The 20342-nt window shown below is 48.6% G+C and overlaps 1 protein-coding gene across 1 annotated transcript in view; it reads right to left on the minus strand.

The window, feature by feature from the left end:
* Positions 1 to 20342, minus strand: part of MAGI1 (membrane associated guanylate kinase, WW and PDZ domain containing 1) — a 537690-nt gene that overhangs the window by 18228 nt on the left and 499120 nt on the right. Inside the window, exons 14-18 of the mRNA XM_015558214.1 lie at positions 19003 to 19034; positions 9019 to 9235; positions 6830 to 6913; positions 4139 to 4230; positions 1952 to 2247 (exon numbers count right to left, since the gene is read on the minus strand). Of these exons, the coding sequence (XP_015413700.1) occupies positions 1952 to 2247; positions 4139 to 4230; positions 6830 to 6913; positions 9019 to 9235; positions 19003 to 19034 (721 nt within the window). The remainder of the gene's footprint in view (positions 1 to 1951; positions 2248 to 4138; positions 4231 to 6829; positions 6914 to 9018; positions 9236 to 19002; positions 19035 to 20342) is intronic.

Genomic DNA, 20342 nt, shown 5'->3' on the forward strand with positions numbered 1-20342 from the left:
GAACCCAGGCTCGAAGGTTTCAAGCAGCTTTTGGAGAAAAGTATTGACTTCCCCGTCTCCACTGGCACGGATCCCTGGGGAAAACGCCAGCCGCGACTCGCGTCTCATTTCCAGCACCGGCCACTTCCGCACCCGCACCCGGGTCCGCACTCGGAGAGATCCCCGCACAAGCCACAGGTCACGCAGAGCCAGTGCAGGTTGGCCCACACCACGATGCCCGTCCTCGCCAGAGGCCTGGCCTTGGCCGCACATTCAGAGTGCCATTACCCTCAAGTCTCAGTTCTACTCAGCTCTCCAGGCCCTGCTGTGAACTTCCCATCAGGCAGGAACACTACACACCTGGGGGATTCCCCAGGGCGCCGGGCTCACTGATGTACTCAGCACATCACAACCCAGTACCCTCAGAATTCCCGGTCTATGCAACTCCAGTTTGATGGCTAGGTCAGGTGACAGGGTAAAACACTCCTAAAGAGCCACAATAGTTGGTGAAACCAACTTATGTTTCGTGCCAAAAACAAAATGTGTGTTCAGCTTTTGGGTAAGACTATTTATTCTGGAAAGCTCCTCCTCTCATAGATTTCCATCTTATTGTAGTAAAATACAGAGACCATAAAATTTTTAACTATTTTTAAATGTACAGTTCAGTGGCATTAAGCACAGTCACACTGTTGTCAGCCATCACCACCTTCATCTCCAGAACTCAATCACCTTCCCAAACAGAAACTCTACCATTAAAGGCCATTGAACCACTTCCCTCTCCGCAGCCCCTGGCAACCACCAGTCTACTTCTGGACTATAAACCTGTCTGCCTAGTGCCTCAGGAAAGTAGACTCATGACATTTGTCCTTTGTGACTGGTTAAAGTGTCTTTTAATAGATTTAATATATCTTTGACCCAGAGCTAAAAACCCCAAACACTTAAGGATTTAAAAAAAATTCTGGAATAAAAATCACATTGCTCTACTACTTTTATTTGGTGACGTAAAAAAGTGCTCGCCACATCTCAAAAGCCACTCTGACTGCTGCTGGCTGCAGGGAACACGATGTGAAGAAAGACGGACTGGCCTGCCCTGGCGGCCTCGGAACCTAACTGATTACCAGTGGTTTCCAGAGCTGCAGTAGGCAAGACTCTCCCACACTGGAATCTGACGCCTTCTGTAATTAATTATATACGATTTAAATGAGTTACACCACTTTTTTAAAAACAAGGTGCCAGTTGATTTTATCTCAGTATTTGTTTCACTAATATTAAAACTATGGAGAACTCGTACTATGTGACATCACACTTCTTCAGTAATTCCACTGATACAGCCCTGAATGTGCTTCCACTGCCTCTGGGTTCTGTCTTAAACATGGGGAGGGGGCTGCAGGCAAAGGTGAACCACCGAGTGTGCTCCCAGGGAGCTGATGAGAGAAGGGCGAGGGCAGACACACGGCAAGCTGTCACTGAGCAGGATCTGACACAGACGGAAACCTGAGTCACAAGAATGGCAAGGAGGGAAGCCAAAATCTGGAGGCAGGTGGAGGGAGGAGGGACTGTCCGAGACGGTCACAGATATGTAGTATTTTGAAGCTTGGAGGGGGAAGAATCAAATATGACTTAGAACTGGGCAACTCTTCCCCTTTCTTGTAGAGAGAAAAATAATCTCGCTTTAACCCACGACTGTCAACAATAGAGCACAACCTAATTTTTGCTCTCTTACTTTGAAAGCCCGATTCTCCTGACTGTCATGATGACCTCTTTTGTTGAGAGTTATCATCAAATCAAGCGGACGATAAAGTTCTAGTTGGCAAGGTGTTGGGGGAGGTAACATATTTTCAATTGACCTCCTTCTAGAAGTCTCTGCTGAACAGGTACGCATGGCACACTGAAGTACTTTTGAAGGACAGTTCTGCAGGGTTTGAGGGAAGCAAACCACCTGGAAATTCTGAGCTTAGTCACATTAGCAAACATTCGGTAAAGTAGCTGCTTGAGGAGGCAGGCAGGCACAGGAAGGGGCCCTTGTCTGTGCAGAGCAACCAGGCCCTGCCTGAAGGCACGAATGAGGAACTTACCTGAAAATACCACTTTCCGCCGCACTGTGAGGTTGACGTGGCCTTGTTTGGCAGCTTGTTGCATAAGCTGGACCACAAGCTGGTGTGACTTTCCAATGACTGGTGTCCCATCCACACAGATTAATTCATCCCCAGACCTCAGGCGGCCGTCCGTATCAGCAGCACCCAGTGGTACGATGTGACCAATATAAATCTGTGGAGCAATCGGATGACCGATAAAACAGCGACCTTTTCATTCGCTATTATACTCAAAGACTTCACACCTCCGGGAACGCTTTAATTCATCCCTGTCTGTATCCGCGCCCCAAACACTTCCTAGTGCCCACGGGATGCCAGGCACCGGGCTAGGTGCTTCAGCAGCTCTCACATGGCGGAGAAAGAGCTTTCTCTTGTTTGGTTCCCAGACACTTCTCTGTGGTGATGGTTCTTTTTCTCCTTTGCAGAAATAAAACACTTCATTCCTTTCCTCTGCAAAACCCTTTCTCCTTTTCTGTCCACTTACAAACCAGCCTTTCAGAAAACTCTGCTAATTGTAATAGTGGTACTGCTTTTCTTCAAAACACAGCACTGTGCCTCGCAATAGCGAGTGCACAATAGACTATTAAATGAAGGAGTGAATCAAGCAAGTGTGGTCTGTCCTCTGCATTTCTGTCCTCTCAGCACCCGCATCCAAGCAGCCTTTATTTAGTGCCTTATGTTTACCGGCCACTCAGCTTTAGTTAAGATAGCTGTGCTCTCCCTGCCTTCTCCTGAGATGCCAATGCTACCGCTACCTTTGCGTGACATGCATAGTTTACAGAGAGCTCTGCCAGCTGAGTGGTTAAGAATATGGACTCTGGAATCAGACCCTTTCCAGTCCTTCCATTACTAACTCTGTGATCATGGGCAAGTCAGTTAACCTTTTGGGTCTTCGTTTGATGATTTCAAAAATGGGGAAACACTCATGGACTTGAAGGATAAATGAGAGAGTGTATGTTAAAGCCTGTGGCATAGCATCTGGCACAGAGTAAGCACTCAATCAGTAAGTTATTGTATTCTGATGAGGGAATTACCAATACATTTCTTTAGTTCTCTTTTCCCCCTTCAAAAGGATTCTGTGATGTAATACTAAGTTTACTCTAACGATGAGGCCCAGAGAGGTGAAGTGTCTCCTGACTCTTGTTTGGGGTTCTTTCTCTCCTTTTGTAGACAGTTGGGCCCAACCTTTTCTAATCTCCCAACCTGGTGCTCCTCAAAATGCAGAACTGGCGGGAGCATCACATTGTTTTCTTACTGGATCCCGATTCCTTTTGCTTTTTGGCTTCATATTCTTTGATAGCAGCTCCCACTTTTCACAAACATGAACACAAACTTTTATAGTGAAACCAAGGGTCCTTATGACTGTGATTAAATTCAGCTATAATCCTAGGCTGGAAATCATGTCTCTCTCTCTAACCCTCGGAGACCCAGCCTTTCCCCTGATAAGCAGCAACCCCCGAGGCAGCGGAAGACAAGAGCCTGGTCTGACTAATGGTCATGGGCCTGGGCCTCCGGCAGGATAAAGGTAACATCCTGCCCTGGGCCAGGTTTCAGCTCCTGAGCCCTAAGGTGGAATGACCCCCTGGCTACTTCCCCGGGAGACAGACAGATGGACACTGTCCTTGAGATCTGAAAAAATAATTCCTCACCCTCACCTCAGCTCCGACGGTCAGCCCCTAGCACAACCCCGAGCCTCCAACACGGTGCCTTGTGATTCAGCCCTATGGAATCTGTGTCCTACACCACCGGGGAGTCCAGGCTTTGAGCATCAGCTTCCGGTTCTCCTGGGTGGTGCACTCATAATGAAATACCCAGTCTGTCTCCACTGCAATTGTGTCCGTGCTTGGCTCTGCCAGCGCCGGGTGGGTGAACTCTTTCTGTTCTCTAACCAGTCCCTTTTCCCTCAAGACAAAAGCTCCACAAGACCTAAGAAAAGCCCCTCTGCCTGGACGAGGTGGTCAGTGTGGCACCTGGCTGGACTCGAGACTTGGGGATTGTTACTGCTGCCAGCACTGTGTGTGTGTGGGGGGGTGGCGGGGGGGCGGGAAGGGACATAAAAGACTCACAGGTTCCCCTGGTTCATTTCCACCCAGAATCCTAAATCCAAATCCAGTCTCTTTCCTCCAGAGGAAGATGTCCTGTTCTTGGTAATCTGGAACTAGAGGGGGAAGGAAGAGAGAGGTTATTTCTCTGATACAAGGCAGCACACCCCTAAGGTTACAGCTACAGGCCCGACACTGGGTGCTTGAGCAGACGACAGTCTTCTAACACAGACAAGGCAACGAACAACAGGACGCGGGCGAGGGCGGCCAGTGGCAGTCGTCACTGAGCATGAAGTTTTTTCAAAGGACTAATCACTGTTTGATAATTCCTAACCAAGCCCGAGCCGTTATCCCTGACTAAGCCAGTGATCAGCAGGGGCATGAATTGCAATCACCACAGCCGCCCACGGTGCCGGAAGAGAGATGCTAAGTCACAGCAACCCAGAGGGTAAGTCACCTGATGCTCCATCAACTGAAAGAAGGAGCTTGGGGTGAAGAATGTTCCATTAAAAAAACCAACCAAACCAAAAGCACTTCTTTCTTCTTTAAAGTAATCAAGGCCAGCGATGCCAATAATTTAACTTCTTAGATCATTTTTTGCCAAAATAAGTTAGTCTTAAACATCCTAATATTTCCAAATTTGCAAAGTTTACTAAGATTTCAGTACTTTACCCAAAAGTCTCCAGCCTTCCATATCTTTAAGATTAATGATAACAAAATTGTTCTGTATCAATGAACCATATTTCATTGTTAGAGCTTTACTCCAGAATTTGCCTATAATATTTCATCATTAAAAGTATTACTTTATTATCCAATAACTTGATATTTTACTTTTAAAATTCTATATTTCAGGGTTTAAAATAAAAAAATCTCATTTTTCAAAAGAAAAGCAATTTCCATGGAAACATGCTAACTGTTACCTAGCTATGGCAATTAAAAAAGGGTTATTTCTACTTAATTTTTATTTAATAGATAGTGCTTTATATAGTCTATAAATGACATAGCTTCTATTTAAAGAGGAAAAAAATGTAGTTTAGTGGCAGTGAATCTTAACCAAGATTTTCAAATATTGTTCTGCAGACTTCTGGTTTAAGTGCTTGCATTCGGGGCTGCAGCGGTGTGCAGACCCGAGCATTTAATTCTCTTCTCCAATTCTGTACAAAGGGCCAGGGAGGAGGAGGCAGTGTTTGCACTTCAAGTTGGAGAGAGGGCCCGTTTTAGTGACTCACCCACAGGCTTAAAATGTACAGTGAATGAATGTGCCAAGAAAGCAGCAGCTAGATAAACAGGGAAGAGCAAGGCAGGGAGGTCTGCCTCTGATATTTCTGCTTGAGCTGTCTTAATGCCGTGGCTTTGAGCAGTGCTTTTCACCCAGCGTTCTTATACTCGCGAGCTAAGCTCCCAGAGCCAGGGACATGGAGTGGAGCTACAGCGTAGGACTCTCATAGACGAGATTTGAGAATTATATTTCCTTAAGCATGCTAAGGTAACACTGTTTTCTTTCCGTTTGAGTGTCTGGCTACAGGGTATTGAGTGTAATAGATGCGTGGAAACAACAAATTAAATCAACTTGGGCCTCCGTCTTGGTTCACTCAAGCAGGATTATTACCAAAATGGACCCTGGGTGCGGCCCGGCGCACCGGGTCCTGGCAGAGCCTGTGCGGAGTCTGCTGAGCCTCCCTGTGAACAGCCTCTGCAGAGACCTCCAGCCAGACCATTTCTCAGCCTCATTTCACAGGAGCACATGCCCGTCCTACGATGACACCAAACGTAGCAAGTTCTGCCTTATAGAGCTCAGTTAGGTGTGAGCTAGCACGGTGTGGGTGGCTGTGGCAACAGACTTAGGCCTATCATACAGGTTAGTCCACAGGAAAAAAGCATTTGTTTCTCCCTTAGAATCAATGGGAAAATGGCAAATTTATTTAAAAACAAGATGCCCAACGACACCAAGAATGTTGAGGACTGCCATGATGAGCCAGGAAAACAGAGACACAAGCACAGTACACCACACGTAGGGATGCTGCGAAGGAAGTCTTTTGGCTCCTTAACAATCACACTCCTCTCCCGCCGACCAAATGCACACAGTTCGTAAACGTCGGTGACACACGGGATCACAGACTTCCTGCCTCTGTGACCTCTGCCGCCAGCGGCACTGAGGTGTCTCAACTACTCCTCCCAAATGGTTAGTTCTCTTCTTTATTTCAGGCAGATTCCATCACAATTACATTTTTAGGAGACGGCAGGGTAGAGCCATCTTTCTGATGTTTATATCCCTTTGTCTTTCTTTTGAGTGAGGCTACATCAAAAAGAGCTAGGAGAATCTTGTCCAGCTTTCTTCACCTTTAAGCCCTTGCATAGGAGGCCATCTCAGCAGTTAATCTCCTTTGGTAACGTAAGTGACAACACAATAAAGTGCTCAAAAGACTTCCTTTGCTAATTAGACGGATGGAATCACCAGGTTTGCACAGAAGGCTCCTGGTGCCTCCATTCCTGCAGACACACATTTCCGGACTTAGCAACCCCATGCCATCACTGTCTCTTTCATCTGGTCTTTGGTCTATGCCTGGTTAACAAGAATTCCAAAACACTAGCTCATGGCATTTCCCTCTCTGTGTCCCATCCCCTCCTTCGCCCCCCCTCCCCCGCCCCCGACCAATGGGAACATCAAACAGAATGAATAGAATGGAGAAATAAAAGTTTTCAGCGAATCCTTACTCTGACATTCTCCAAAATTCGTGGAATTGATTTCTCTCTCTCTCTCACCCTTGCTCAATCCCGACGCTGGCGAAGGTGACATAGCTGGAATATTAATTTCACAATTTGCAAAGCTTAATGTATGTGCTTTCTCTCAGTTCATTTTAATTTCGTTTTGATTGGTAAGGAGCGTGCAGTTGAGCTTTCACAGTAAAGGTCATGGCTGCTCTGGATTTTAAGATTGCAGTTTGATTCTGCTTTATTTTTTCTTTTTTTCATGGTGCTTTTCTTGTCAAAAAGCTAGAATTCACAATTGTACCGCGGAGCATTTCATAGAACCTCCATGACCATATTAGACTCTTCATATTTAATTGAACCCCACCGTACACATTCTTGTATGGCCTTGTCCTAACCATGTCATAAGCTTTAAATCTGCCTAAACCCTTATTTCCTTTTGAAAAAAATTAAGTATACTTTTGTAACTGCCACACGACAGCATTTATTTAAGAGCACCAGGTTCCTGGTGGGATTCATTCTGTGCCAAGACCTGTTCAGATGAATTCCAGGCAGTTCAACAGAATAGCCTTCCATGTAGAGGCACAAAGCATCGGATCTGCCGAGCTCTGAACACACACACAAACAAGAAGTGTCTAGATCACCCAAGCTCCTGAAACGGACTCAACGCAGCCCATTCACCACTTCCAGCTGTGCAAGCGTGTCTCCCCAAAAGCATGGGTTGCTCTGGTTAACGGGGCAGCTCTGACAGGCTTTCTTTCCAAACTATTTGTGAGCAGGCGAAACGCCAGCGGGAAGTTTGAAACTTCCTTTTATAGTCAACACTGGTGGGTACAGCCGGTCCCGAATGTTAACGAGTAAGACTGTATCAGTGTCATTTTTAAAAACACGTGAATAATAGGTATGTTATCTAGAAAAAAAACACACCAAACAGGCAACATGGCTTTTAAAGGACTTTCATGCGTGCCTTTGTTTTTAATTAAACTTGTAAGCCCTTCGAAGGGATTCATGAACACGTCTGCACTGCAGATCGATTCACCTGACCCTGCTGTTGTGACAGATGCCATATCAAGAATATGGTAGTGTGCACCGTACTTAGACCATGTGAAGGAACTGAATCAGAGACGGTGTTAATCTCCACATTGCCCTTCTCAGTAAAATGAAATATAAGGAAAACATGTTTCTCCACAAAGGAAGGCATAGATTAAGGGTACAGGTAAGATACAATCGCTGCCTTCAATGGTCCTGGAGTACTTGGCTCAGTTTAATATCTTGGGGGGAGGGGGGAGCAAATCACATCTGAGGCTACACACTGTGTTTTTCTTCAAAAGACAAGAAAAAACAACCACCTAGGGAATGGCAGAAACGGATCGGTACACGGCCTCCACAGCTGCTTCATCCTGACCAATCATACTCGTGGGAAACGGCCAGTAACAGCAGCAGCCTAAGCAGAGCCCACTGTAGGTGCTAAGATTGAAGCGTTTTAGGAACGTTCATTGGTAATAATGGTAAGATACATGACCACTATTTATGGTGAATAGTCTGTGGAAGTCACTTCATCATAAAGGTAAGAAATTAAACATGAAGCAATGTTTTGTATATAGGAGCCACAGAGTTACGGTGTGTGCCCTCGTTAGTTCCTATTTATTGAAAAGGCAAAGCCGGTGTCAGTAATTAATGCACAGACCACTCAATGTTGTTTTTTCTTTTTATGGGGACTGTTTAGAAAGGCTGCTAATATTGGTTTAAAAAATTACCAGTATTTTTAAAAACCAAGAGACCACTAAGGAATAATTTAATTTTTTCTCATTACTCCCACAATCCAAGCCAGTCACTTCATGTTCTCCTGTACATCAGAGCTGTTTCCCAAGAGCATGTGCCATCTCCACACCGGGAAGAGCTAACGGGACGGCAGCCCTTACCTGCCCCCTCCTTTAACTGAAAGGAGCAATAACCCCGTGCCCACCGGTCCCTGGATCTGATGGCCACCCGCATCTACCCTGCCCAAGCTGACGGCCTGAGGGAGCCTCCAGGAATAGCCGGCAGATTCGATCACTGCTGACACGCTCTCACCCCTCCCCTCGGCTTACCTCTGTGCTGTCTACACAGGGAAAACCTATTGCTAATAAGCCCCGAGAGCAAGCTGAGGCCCTGGAGGTGGGGCTACCCGAAGACAGCAGCCGGGGTCTACTCACGTCGGCTTTCATACATGCTCCTGGACTGGGCCCAGATTTTAAAAGGATCTGGCTTTTTCTGCCCAGAGCTGTCGGTCTGCTCTGCAGCAGGGGCCTCTGCAGGTGGGAACTCCGGGAGCACCTGTGTGCTGTGGCTGGGGGAGGCCGTGTGCAGGCTGCGGTGGCTGGCGACGCTGTGCTGTGAGCTGTTCTGGCTGTCTTTTCTCTCCAGTGGTTGCTGAAAGGAAGCGAGTGAGAGGGGCAAGACGAGAGGGTTATTACTGGTTCTGAGTGGGTGTTTCCTATCAGCTCGTCTTTGTTCAGCACTTCTGTGCACACACACACAAATGTATCAACAATATGTTGGCTTCCACCTTCCTCCAGCTAATGCTGAATGCAGACAAATCCCCAAGCGATTGGTAGACAGAGAGAGGGGTGGGCCAGGTGCAAAGACATGAGCACAAACCACACTGCTCTCTGGGCTGTGGCAGAAAATGAATCCAGTTTTCTTTTTTTTAAATCTTTTTTTTTAATATATATATTTTTATTGATTTTTTTACAGAGAAGGGAGAGGGGCAGAGAGTTAGAAACATCAATGAGAGAGATCGATCAGCTGCCTCCTGGACGCCCCCCACTGGGGATGTGCCCGCAACCAAGGTGCATGCCCTTGACCGGAATCGAACCCGGGACCCTTCAGTCCTCAGGCCGACGCTCTATCCACTGAGCCAAATCGGTTCGGCACGAATCCAGTTTTCATCGTAGGTTCTTGGCAAAGACACTGGACTCATTTATGACATTTGAACATCCCCACTTATTTTTGACAAAATGTGACACAAAATACCATGAGTGGTTTAAATGTAAAGCCATGATATCCATACGCAATATAATCAGCGGTAAAATGTTTCTTTGGAACCCACGTCTTTCATTATTCTTTCGATAATAAATACCTGACTCCTATTTAACCGTTTGCCATCAAAACTTCTGGACTCCAAGGAAAGGGGATCAGAGCTTTTATTTTATTTAATTTTTTCCTTCATTGTGTTCTTTTTTTTAAAAAAAAATTTAATTTCTTTATTTTTTAAAGTATTACATAGGTCTCCTTTTCCCCCCATTGACCACTCCCCAGCTGCCCTCACCCCCGCCCCCTCCATCTGTGTCCATTGGTTATGCTCATATGCATGCGTACAACAAGCCCACACCCAGAAATGTGCCCTTGACCGGAATTGAACCCGGGACCCTTCAGTTCACAGGCCCAAGCTCTATCCACTGAGCCAAATCAGCTAGGGTGAGAATCAGAGCTTTGAGAATCATTATGTGTGCACTTGAACTTAGAAGTGGATAAATAACTATTATATGAAGAACTTCCATAATTCTTAGGTGCTCTCCTCACACTACTGTTGGCTGAAAACTGACATCAAACTTTATATATGGGTTGACCTCAGGGGCCAGCCTTCTTTGATTTGCACCCTGTCCAAAGTCCAAATAGTATTCAAAGGTAAAGAACTTCATTTAAATTTCAACAGAACAAGCAGGTGTTCCTTAAAACCTGCCCAGCAAATGACCCTTCCCATTTTATGAAATGTTCTTTGAACAGGGAGCAAAAATTAGGGGGAGGAAAAATACTGGGTGGGAATTGAAATAATTTCAGTTCTTATTTTCTCCAGTAAAAGACTGGTAAGCCCCAGTGTTTAGTTTCCCCCATTCAAAATAAAACCCTGGAACCTGCCTCTCACATGACAAGTGCTATGTCCCTACACTTACCTGCCGAAGAGCCTTCTCAAGGGACTGAGGACAGGAAGGGCTGTCTGTCTTCTCTTAAAGATCTTATATAGCTTACACTTCCCAAGTACTTTATAAGATCTTTGACTCAGAGCAGTCTGGGTTTCTAAAGTTCTATGCGGAGTCAAAATCTTCCCTTGGTCTTACAAGGAATTCTACCAGCAGCTCACTCTTGCTTCCTCCCTAGGTAGCCTCCACGTTTCATTCCCATATCAATGGACATTTCCCAGGTCCCTTTCATTTAAATCGCAGGTCTCTCTGCCCCTCTCCTTCCAGTCCTTAATTTAAAAAAAGCATCTGAAGAAAGTCCAAGGAGGACAAAAGCTTCATTTGCCCTTGACAATTACAGATTCCACTCTGAAATCAGGCTCTGGCAAAGACTCAAAGTTGAAGAAAATTGAATGTGCGTTTAATGAAGGCAAGACAGAGCATTTAAAATGTTACTTGGTGTGTCCGTGGGAGAAATCTGAGGACCGTATTCTAAACTAGCAAAGAGGCACCGGTAACCCTGTAGGAGGGGTTTGATTCACTTAGAGTCAAGGACAGCGGCTCTGGGAAGGCAGTGTTTGGGGGGTGGGGGGGGGGGCGGTGACAAACACCATCACCAACCCACATGAGCATTATTCTCTTCTGCGGATAAAGCGCTCAGCTCAGACTGCGCGGGTCAGCATTCCGAAGACTTGGAACAGAACCTGTTCAGCCAACTTCCAGCCGCCCCGCCCCCGCAGTGAACTCTCAGGGCCAGAGATCTCATTTCTGCCCCCGAAGGTCAAAGCCTGCCTCTTGCCTCCCCCAGAGACAAGACGCCCTTGGTGTGGGAGCATGCCAGGCTGCAGCAGCGCGGCCACAGCACAGTTTAAGGCACCTTCTCAGGGCGCTGCCTTCCTGGTGTTTCCCAAACCAGGAACCAGGTTCGGGCGGCAGTTAAAGTGCTCCAGAGTCAGAAAACATGAATGACAGAGAGGCTCTCCTTCCCCTCTGCACCTGGGACCTGTGTTTCTCCTGGCTGCCATCTTTCCACGGTGGCCTTGCCGCACCAGCACGGGCAGCACAGCCACGGGGTGTGCACCCTCTTCCTCCTTCCCTGTGCTGCCTCCTTGGTGTTAGGGTGCACAGCGCAGGCTTCTTATAGCAGACAAGATGTAGAGCTCTTCTCATTCTGAGGCTAACCTTGGTAAAAAGAATCAGTGGGGACTGTTACTCTATTTTCTACATTTGGGCGATACTTTGTTTTTGTTCACCTCTGGGAGTGGGGGAAGGAGAGATTTTTTAAATATAAAAGCAAATAATTCAATAAAGGGCCTCTCAGTGTACCCTGAGAGTTGCATTCCTCCCTTCAAATGCCTTCTCTCCCCCTCTCTCTCTCTCTCTCTGTCCCTTGAATCAGTAGCAAATGTCAGATTGTGGGGTCTGTCCCCTGACACTACACTGTTCCACAGGGAGGCCTCCCGGGCTCGAAGCTCAGTTTCCTTCGGGTCCACAAAGCCTCAGGGGGGCCCGAGCGAGCGCTCCGCAGGCTCACCCGAGGCACACAGCACTCTTCCCCCTTCGTGGGGTCACTCTGTGGTCTCTGGAACCCAAATTTCACCTCTGCTCCCCCTCCTGACCTGGAGAAAACCATCACCTGCGACGCTGCTCCACTGAGGAGTATCATAACCCGGACCTTCCCCTGCAGAGGGTGCGCGAGCGTCCACAGTTGTGCACACAACACACACAGAGCTGGTGTGTCGCCCACGGGGTTCCAAGACCCTGCGATGGCTGTCGGTGTAACAGGCCTCTGGCATTGGGGAACGGACCTCCCCAATTTAGCTGAAGACATGGATTGGCCATAAACAGAGGTGCACTGGAGATGATCTGAGCTATTTTTCAAGTTGAAACATCCGTCTCACCTCTTCAATGAAGGAGTCATGTAGGTCCAATTTAACGCAAAATGGAAGAAGTTTGCAAAACTGCCTTTCAATCCAACTGCACTTCTGCAGCCCTTTTAAATGCCACCCAAACGTGGTTCCCAATTTGGAAAATACCAGGAAGGCAGCTCCCGGGAAGTGCTTCGCACTGTGCCGTGGCCAGGCCGCTGCCTGGCACGCTCCCCACCAAGGGCTACGTGCACGTTGACACGGGAGCTTGCGGGGTCTCCCCCGGTGAGCCTTAGCCTCACCTTATGTTTCTTCTCAAGTTTAGTTTGGAAAAGCACTTCACTGGAAGGTGCCTCCTGTATTTACCATGTTGGCACTCTGAGCTTTCTGCGGCTTTGCCTCTATATGTGAAAAAGCCCAAACCAAGCCTGTTATCTTCTGTGAGCATCTGATCAGCTCTGGCACTGCCTTTATCTGGTAGAGCCCACCGCTGTCCAGGAGGAAAGCCGTTCCTCTCTCAGATTACCGTCCACCTGGGGGCCTCACCCGCAGTCTGCGTGCCCTCCCGGAAGACCTGGGGCAGGAGAACAAATTCAGGTCTCAGCTAAATATAAGGAACAGATTTGCATCTAATGTGATTGTCCTTCACCTCATCTTCTAGGTGAAAAACCGGCCCAAAGCCAGGTTTCTGCAGTTAAAGATACACCTTCCAGTCTGTTACCGCAAGCCAGGCACACGGAGAACACGGATGGAGGGAGCGCCCAGAGCACCCAGGTCAGAGCGGCCCGCGAGGTCCTCCTGAGCCCCTGCTGCCGTCCAGGGGGGCAATGAAGTCCACTGGAGGTGGTCTGAGCCGTTTCTCAAATTCAAACACCCCTCTCACTCTCCAGTAACCGAGTCACACGTCCTGACCGCCTGCTGTGAGGCGGGCTCTCAGGGCTGCGGTGTGTGTGAGTAGGAAGGGGTGGCAGCGGAGCTCCAGAACTTACATCCTGGGCGTATCGAGGTTGGGTGCGTGTGCCTGTGCAGATGAAAGTAACCATGACAGGCTGGTACCAGCACACCGCACCGCCCTTTAGCCGGGTAAGGAGAGGCCTGGAAGAAAATCCCATTAAGGGCAGCAGCACGTGCTCAGTCTTCCAGCAACACTGAGATTGAGCTGTTAGAGAACAGAGAGGAGGCGAGTGTGGCGCAAGGGGCTGTGGTGTCTCAGGTGACCTGGGAGGCTACCATGAGGGCCTCTGGGCTACGTCAGGGAGTTTGGGTTTCATTCTTAGTCCAGGGGAGGAGGGATATATTAATGAAGGAAAAGCCGGATACATCAGAAGCCAACTTGCTTCCAGCAAGTGTGGTCTGGCTCCTGGGGTTGGGGTGGGGATGGTGTGTGTGTGTGTGTGTGTAAAGGTTAGTGGGGATGGGATGAAAGCAGAGAGCCAGTCAGGAAACAACTGAGTCCGGGGAGGTGCCCGAGGAGGTTTATGTCTGCGGAGTACTAGTGCCCAGGCAGAGGGACAGTGCACTTAGAAGACATTCGGTGCCAAGTCAACAGGCACTGCTCACAGACTGCACCGGGGACAGAGCAGGAGGAGGAAGAGCTATCATAAACGTGGGCATCCCTCCCACCCCTCAACCTCGAGTGACTGGTTGGAAAGGGTTGGAGTACTGAGATGAATATTTCCAATGCCAGCTGTTGTCACTGGGCTGATATTTTTGAATCAAGATTTTTTTTATTTCTGAATATCAAATCAGAACCGACTAGGAAGAAAAAAAATGGGCTTACTTTTGCAAACTCCATAGAAGACCTTGGCCTCACACTAGCTGGTGCCATAAGGCTTTTAAAAATAAAACTGTACCCACCTCCCTAGAATGAATGATTTCCTTACACCGACAGGCCAGGGAGATCAGGAAGTGGCAATGGTTTTTATGGACGAGATGGGGAAAAACCCAGCGCATCAGTTTTTCACAGAATAATTTCAAAATGAAGGTACTTATAATGTGAGCTGGAAATATTTGCTTGGAAGAGCAAATGAATACAGACAGCACTTAGGAGCTTTAATGATGAAAAGAATTCCTGTGGCTTAAAAATGACAAATCGATCCTTTTTAAAGCAGAATTATTTACAGTTCACGTATCTGCCAAGACTGGAGGCCGCTGCAGCGACCTCTATGGACAGAGAACCCCAAGTGCTGCTGGACATGGGCAGTCGTCACCGCGTGCAGGAACCCACTCGCACACGGCACAGTGGAGAATGCTCCTCCTTTTTGTGTCTTTCTTTGGTCATTTATGGGTCTAAGGCAAAAGATTTCTTCCAAAAAGGCAGGCAAGAGGAGTTAATGGAGAAGAAAAGGGAGTTAACGACTGGATATGAAGACGAATTTTAGTTCGCAGTGCACGTGTCGAAGCAATCCAATACAACAGCAAGACTATTTTCTAGGGCTCCAAGAGGTGAGGGTGTGAGTTGCTGAGGGAAGTGAGAGGCGAGGAGCTTATCTGAGTCACCCTGTCCTTCTCCCAGCTACTCCTCTCCTTGCAGCGGCTGGGGCTCTGACAGCTTGTAGCACTGCCCTGGTGGAAGGACAAGCGCATCGGGGTCCTGTGATCCCCGCGAGTTTTAGGAAGAGGCAGGACACATAAAACTGGATGATCCAACCCGGGTCCCTTACTGTGCAGCTTCTCTGAGATCCTCCCTCACATCTCTAATGACTAGCGGTCAGCCGTGTCCTCAGCATCCTGTCCAGGGGAAGGAACGGCAGACAATGGAACAGAAACCATCAGTGTTGCTGCCTTTCCTCCTGGGCGTTTGGAGAGGAGACTCCGTTGTCCATGACTCAGTGTCCCCCTTGTGGAAACCGCACGTGAGTTTTCAGTAACTGGGCACACTGTGCCTCCCTTCTGCTTGCTTTGAGCTGACACAGGAAACATGGAATGTGGTTTCCTACGTCGCCCAGGCTGCTAGGGAGCTCAGGAGTCTAACACAGCGCAGTCGCGGCACCTAACAACCGTGGCTCTGTTTTCAGGGCTTTGTATGGCTCCTTCACAGATTATTATAACTTAGAGCTGAATGGGATCATTAAGCGTGTACTTGGTTTGGCTTGGTTAGCTTTTGAGAGTGTATGTTCCTCAGACGTTAAGCCCCCGAGGAGGGTGCAGAGCTGCCTGCTGGGGTCTCTCCTGGTTGCATGAGGCAGGAACGTCTTCTGGTGCAGTCCTGGGGTACCCGGCACTGGTCTGGCATAGAAGACACCCGTCTAATAGTGTTGGAACCGGCACAATACACATTTCTGGTGATTTGTGACAATGCATCTGTCTTTCGAAAGTAGCAATCAATAAAGTGTGTGTTTGTAAGCTCCAAAAGACAGGCACCATGACATCTCCCTTATCACAGTGTTCCCAGTGCCACCCCCCCCCCGCCCCCCCGGCACTGAGGTGCTCCGCCCAAACAAAGGGGTGGATGGACTAACGAAGAAAAGGCAGAGGTATCGATGGGTAAGTGAGTAAATGACGAGTGGACAGATGGATCCATGAAGGAAGGGAGAAACAGAAGCACAGCGAGAAATGACCAAGTGAGAAAACATAATTGGATATTAACTTAAAATGCAGGATTTGGCATGATACTTAGAGTTTTAAATTCTCCCACACAAAACCCTTGTGTGTGATCTAGACCAACAGTCTCAGTTGAATGCGTTTCCAGCCAGGACGATCACGCTGGGCCAGGACCTGTTTCCCAGAGAGGTCTGACACCTGACGGCAAACAGGTCTTACTTCTGTTCCTGCCACTTGGCAGAGAAATCTCTGATTAAACCCAGGATTAAATCAATGGAATTTCGTTAAGATACTGCCATGGTCTCCAGTGAGCAGACATGAAGTTAGCCTTTAAATGAGTGGTGGCGTTGCTTATGAAGAGTGAGCTATTGAGACCATACAGAATGGGAATCAGGACCAGAAAGGTAAGTCCCTCCGTTCTAATAAAAACCCAACTACTCAATTACTGAAACCATCATTTTTTTAAAAAGGTCTGAGGGCAAAAAGAAGCTGTCAGTCATACGAGCAAGTCAACAATGCCCGGACCTTTTAAGAAAAAGGACAACTGGGTTAAGACAGGCCATCACAGAGCTGATGGGAAATCCAAGTGTAGCACAGCCCTCCTTTCACTCCACAGCTGCCTCAGCGGCCCTGCCTGCACAGGGGAACGGCTTTCTGAGCCGTGACACGCAGCACCCCAGGGGTTCCCTCCGACCTCACCAGGAAAACCCCATACTCTCTGTCTCTGGCAGGACATCACTGAAATTCAAACCGGGGAAGGGAAAAGCTTTCCGCCTGCCCGTACAGAGCACCCAGTGATCACAGGTGTTCGCGCCGCGCCACTGGCGGCAGCAGACCTTGGCTGATGGCCCCCGATCCTGACAGCAGCTGCCGGTGAGCCAGCACGCTGTGAGAACCACATCCCTGTCAGGCACAGGAGTCGGAGGACAAGCCCCAAGCTGGGGCTCGTTCCTCTCTAGCCAGCCACACACGGGCTCCTGGCTTGTGTAATTAAGAGGCGGCAGACTGTGGGCAAAGCAGTTAAGAGCTTTTTTCCTGGGAATGCAGCCTGAGTAATTGGCTTGCTGCTTGCTAATGACACAGCTTCTGCAAAAATAAACTGTCACAGGGAAGTCTTTCCACTGACTCGGTGAATGCAGGCTCTAGAGCTGTTTGATGCCCTGAGTGCAGCAGGGAATTCCAAAACACTTGGGGAAGAAGAGACGCAAGTGAGCCTCTTGCACAGTGAAGTTTGCACAAAAAGGAGCGCCGCACCGAGGTCTTGCTGCCTGTGCAAAACCGATGCGTCTCCCCCAGGAAGCTCCTTGTTAAGACTCCGTCCCATGTGGGTGCGTAAAAAGGTCCATCGTGTAGTGTGGCTCAGGTGGGGGAGGAAAGGATGGCTCTGCTAACTCAAGCTCAGGTGACACATCTTCCAGATTTGCTTCTGTTTTTCTGCAGGCTGCACAGGTTTCTGCCTACGACCCAGGGATGAGGAGACACATATGCACGGGTACACACACACACACACACACACACACACACACACACACACTCACAGAGACAGGCTCTGGCATCTTGGTGCCTACCAGCACTTTTGTGCCTGGACATTAACACAAACTGACAAGGGAAGCAGCCCTGAAGTCACAGGTGCCCATCATCATGGCACAAAGCCATTGCAATCACATCAATGATTGCAATCACATCAATTATCAATCATCCCTCGGTGGTCGTCAGAAGCATCTACCGGTATTTGGAGAACTTGGCAGTGGGGCTTCGAAAGGCAGGGAGCCCCTCTCTCAGCCCCTTAATGAACTTCTGCCTCCTGCTGCCAGGCTTGGGGGCAGGTGGGAGGAATCCAGCTGCAGCGCCAGGAGCTGCAAAGTTTTAAGGTTCTCCTTCCCCAGGTGACAGGAAGCTGTAAATGCCCCTCCCCCAAATGTCCTAAGCCACATGGAAATGGCTCCTCTTCATCCCAACGGCAATAAATTGGGGAGCCTCTCGGATCAATTTCACAGGCATTCGGTCTGGACTTTGTACACAGCATTCTAATTTGCTGTCAGTGCCCCCGGGGGAGAAGCTCACACCACCAATCAAAACACTATAGCCTCCAAGCTATCAGCTACCGCGTCAACCAGGTAATGCATCTTCAGGGGGGGGAACCAGACTAGAAAGGACAGCAACACATTGATTTTTTTTTTTTTAAAGAATCCCAGACCTGCAGCATAACGCTGCTAAAGCCAGCAAAACAACAAAGGACGCTTCCACAGCGAGGAAATGTCTGTGCTCAGTGCTGGGGCCGGAACATCCCTCCGTGTGAGCATGGGCGTGCATACAGGGCAGGGTGGTTCCTCCTGAAGCCCACAGGCTTTTTAATTCTGTAAATCACTCATCACTCAGTGCCTCGGAAAGCCCGGGGAGAGTCTGCCCACGTGAACAGCTGGGAACACCAGTTGAGAGCTGGCTACCGGGGAAGCAGGTGGAGCCTGCTTTTTTAATTCTCCTCCCAAAAGAAACAATAGCATTTGTCTCCTCAAGTTAAAACATCTAAGAAAAAGTCATCCATTTGAGAGAGAGCCGGGCTGCATTCATATAGAGAAAATTCCAGTCCTGCTCCCGTTATCCTGGCTCCCGTAGCCAGCCCACACATCACTAGGCAGTTAAAGACAAACCCACATACCTTCTATACCAAACAGATCCCCAGAACTTCAGATGCGGAGCCGGGCTCCGGTCCCCCATCCACGCCAAAGCACATTTAGTGAAGTCAAGCCCGACAGCATCCCCTCCCACCACCCACCCTCGGCCCCCGCCCCCCCAAATAATCACCAAGTAACTGGCAAGTCCTTACCGACTTGGGGCTCTTCTTGGGAACCGGCAGCCCTGGAAAAAATGCAACAAGGAGGGGAGGGGGGAAGAAATCGTTAGCACATAAACGTTACCTTTTCCTTAAAGAACAATCCCCAGGCGCTTCACGGCCACCTAGCCATCTGCAGAGTTATGTCAGATTTCTCCCCAGCTTCGGAGGTACCAGGCTGTTCATATCGAATCAAAGCAGAGGGAGGAGGAAGCCGGGGCAGGAGATCTATCTGCATTAGCTATGCTGACTTGTACTGCAGCAGCCTGGAGGCTGGGAAAAGAAATTCACAGACCTCCGCGGCCGGGAAATTGAACACTTGGACAGAATCTCAAATGCTCTTCTGGATTAAGACAGACTTAACTTACAATTAAGTCCAGGATATTTCCTTCCTACCCGATCCACTTGTCAATTGAAGCGGACCAATCAGGTCAGAGGATAGGGTATATATTGAATTTCAGTGGAGTATATGGTTAAAATTTAATTTTCTTTTTTTTTTTTGGGGGGGGGTCGTCTTTCCTTTCTTTCTTTCTGTTTTGTCTCTGTCTGCCAGGAGAGGAATGCCTTCTTTATTTGATGAGCACAACACCAAAACAAAGACGGATGCTCTGTGCCAGCACAGAGCACAAATGCAAGTTGGTCTGGGACCCCCTACGGATCGTGGACACACCCCTGCATGTGTCAGTCATCCCAGCAAACTCCTATTCAGCCTGCGGGAAGGGACTCAGTGGGGACTAGTCCCTTAGGGAGGCATGTCGCTGGGGAATGAGAGAAGGATCACAGAGCTGAGGGAGAGAGAATCATGGAGAGAGAGGAAAGCAGAGGAACGAAGCCGGTCAGGGGGCCTGTTGGCTCTTCCCCGCCCTGTTCTCCGTGGGGGTGAGACAGCTGGGAGGAGGGCACCTTCATCTCCTCACCTCTAGAGGCAGAGGGGTAGGGGGCGCATGGGAATGTGCCCCAGGGGAGCGCAGCAAAGGAGGGCTGGGAAGCAAGAGTGAAGCAAGCATCTAACAGTGTTTCCAAGGTAATCATTTCTGCAAGCTGCCCTCTCTCTTTTTAAATTTTTTTTTTCTGGTTTTAGCAAGGGGTCGAATATAAAATGCAGATTCCATCTGTATTAGACACCAAGGCACACTTTGATCTGATGATTCTGCCTTGGAAATACCAACATTTTAGAGAAAATGATCCCCATGTACTGTGAGGATTTCTACTCCCTTGGAAGTGACCTGTCAAACCAGGAGCCGTGCTAGGCTCGGTGCAGGTGACACAGGGCCTTGGAAGGGGTGAGCAGGAGAGGCCCCCCTGGGAGGGCCGGACGTCCCCTGCAGTCAGGG

The sequence above is a fragment of the Myotis davidii genome, unplaced genomic scaffold (genome assembly GCF_000327345.1).
Source record: "Myotis davidii unplaced genomic scaffold, ASM32734v1 scaffold189, whole genome shotgun sequence".
NCBI lineage: Eukaryota > Metazoa > Chordata > Mammalia > Chiroptera > Vespertilionidae > Myotis > Myotis davidii.